At 54.3% G+C, this 1,068-nt stretch overlaps 1 protein-coding gene across 1 annotated transcript in view; it reads right to left on the bottom strand.

The window, feature by feature from the left end:
• The window catches only part of EVC2 (EvC ciliary complex subunit 2), a 113,501-nt gene that overhangs the window by 91,938 nt on the left and 20,495 nt on the right, over positions 1–1,068 (bottom strand). Inside the window, exon 5 of the mRNA XM_045289481.1 lies at positions 13–66. Coding sequence (XP_045145416.1) covers positions 13–66 — 54 coding nt within the window. The remainder of the gene's footprint in view (positions 1–12; positions 67–1,068) is intronic.

The following is a 1,068-nucleotide window of genomic DNA, read 5'->3' as shown; positions in this document are numbered from 1 at the left end:
TCTCTGCCTTACCGTGAGCTTTTCCTCCACGGTGATGGTAAGCACCGCCTTCAGCTGGGTTCGGTTCTGCAAGGAAGCGAGGAAAGCTTAGTCAACCGTGTGCGGAGGCTCGGAGACCCAGACCAGGCCTGCAGGCCCTTCCAACCTGCCCTGCCTGGAGCTGCCGCCGGCCCTTGGGTAGCGGGAGGTGAGTGGGAACCGCAAAGATCTTACAGCCCGTGTGGGGGGATCAAACCCAACCCAGGCCATTCCAACTGACGGAGACGCTACTGACTAGTAGAACTGCCCCCAGGGGGCTCTTTAGGGACGCAGGCCACCTCAGCCGGTCTGCTAGCACCGCAATGTGGTTGTGAGGTGCCCCCTAGTCGATTCCGACCCATGGGAACCCTGTGCACAACAGAAGGAAGCCCCGCACGGTCTCGGGCCTGAGCCTGACCTGTTGTTGTGGCCACAAGATCAGTCCATCTCCGTGAGGGCCTTCCTCTTTGCCGCTGCCCCTCCGCTTGACCAAGCACGATGTCCTTCGCCAGGGACTGGTCTCTCCTGACATCTTGCCATCCCTGCCTCTAGAGAGCAGTCGACAGAGCCGCAATCCGTCCACGACAGGTCGGTTCATCCTGTAAGCAGTCCACAGTACTGTCAGTGTTCCTCGCCAGCGCCACGACTCAGGTGCGCGGATTCTTCTTCGGTCTTCCTGCTTCAATGTCCAGTCTTCACGAGCATGGAAAGGCGCGGTTCTCCACCTCCGCATGCCGCGGCCCTTTCATACAGTTCCTCGTGTGGTGGTGACCCCCAACCATAACATGATGTTTGTTGCTACTTCATCACTGTCATTTTGTTAGAATTGTCATGTAAATAGCTGATAGGCAGAATGTATTTTCATTGTTACAAATTGAACATCACTAAAGCATAGTGATTCATCACAAAAATAACATGTGATTATATATTGTGAAATGCTTATTTCTAATAACAAATAAGTGAAATTCTGTCTTGCAGCATGGTGTAGCAGTCTTCACACCGGGTACTCATATGTGGGCGTAGCTGCATGTGGGCAGGCCCGTATGGAGA

Source organism: Echinops telfairi, unplaced genomic scaffold (assembly GCF_000313985.2).
Source record: "Echinops telfairi isolate 266 unplaced genomic scaffold, ASM31398v2 ScPeMD7_28;HRSCAF=97, whole genome shotgun sequence".
Classification (NCBI taxonomy): Eukaryota; Metazoa; Chordata; class Mammalia; order Afrosoricida; family Tenrecidae; genus Echinops; species Echinops telfairi.
Note: the sequence above shows the minus strand (reverse complement) of the source record. Positions and strands in the feature narration are given on the sequence as shown.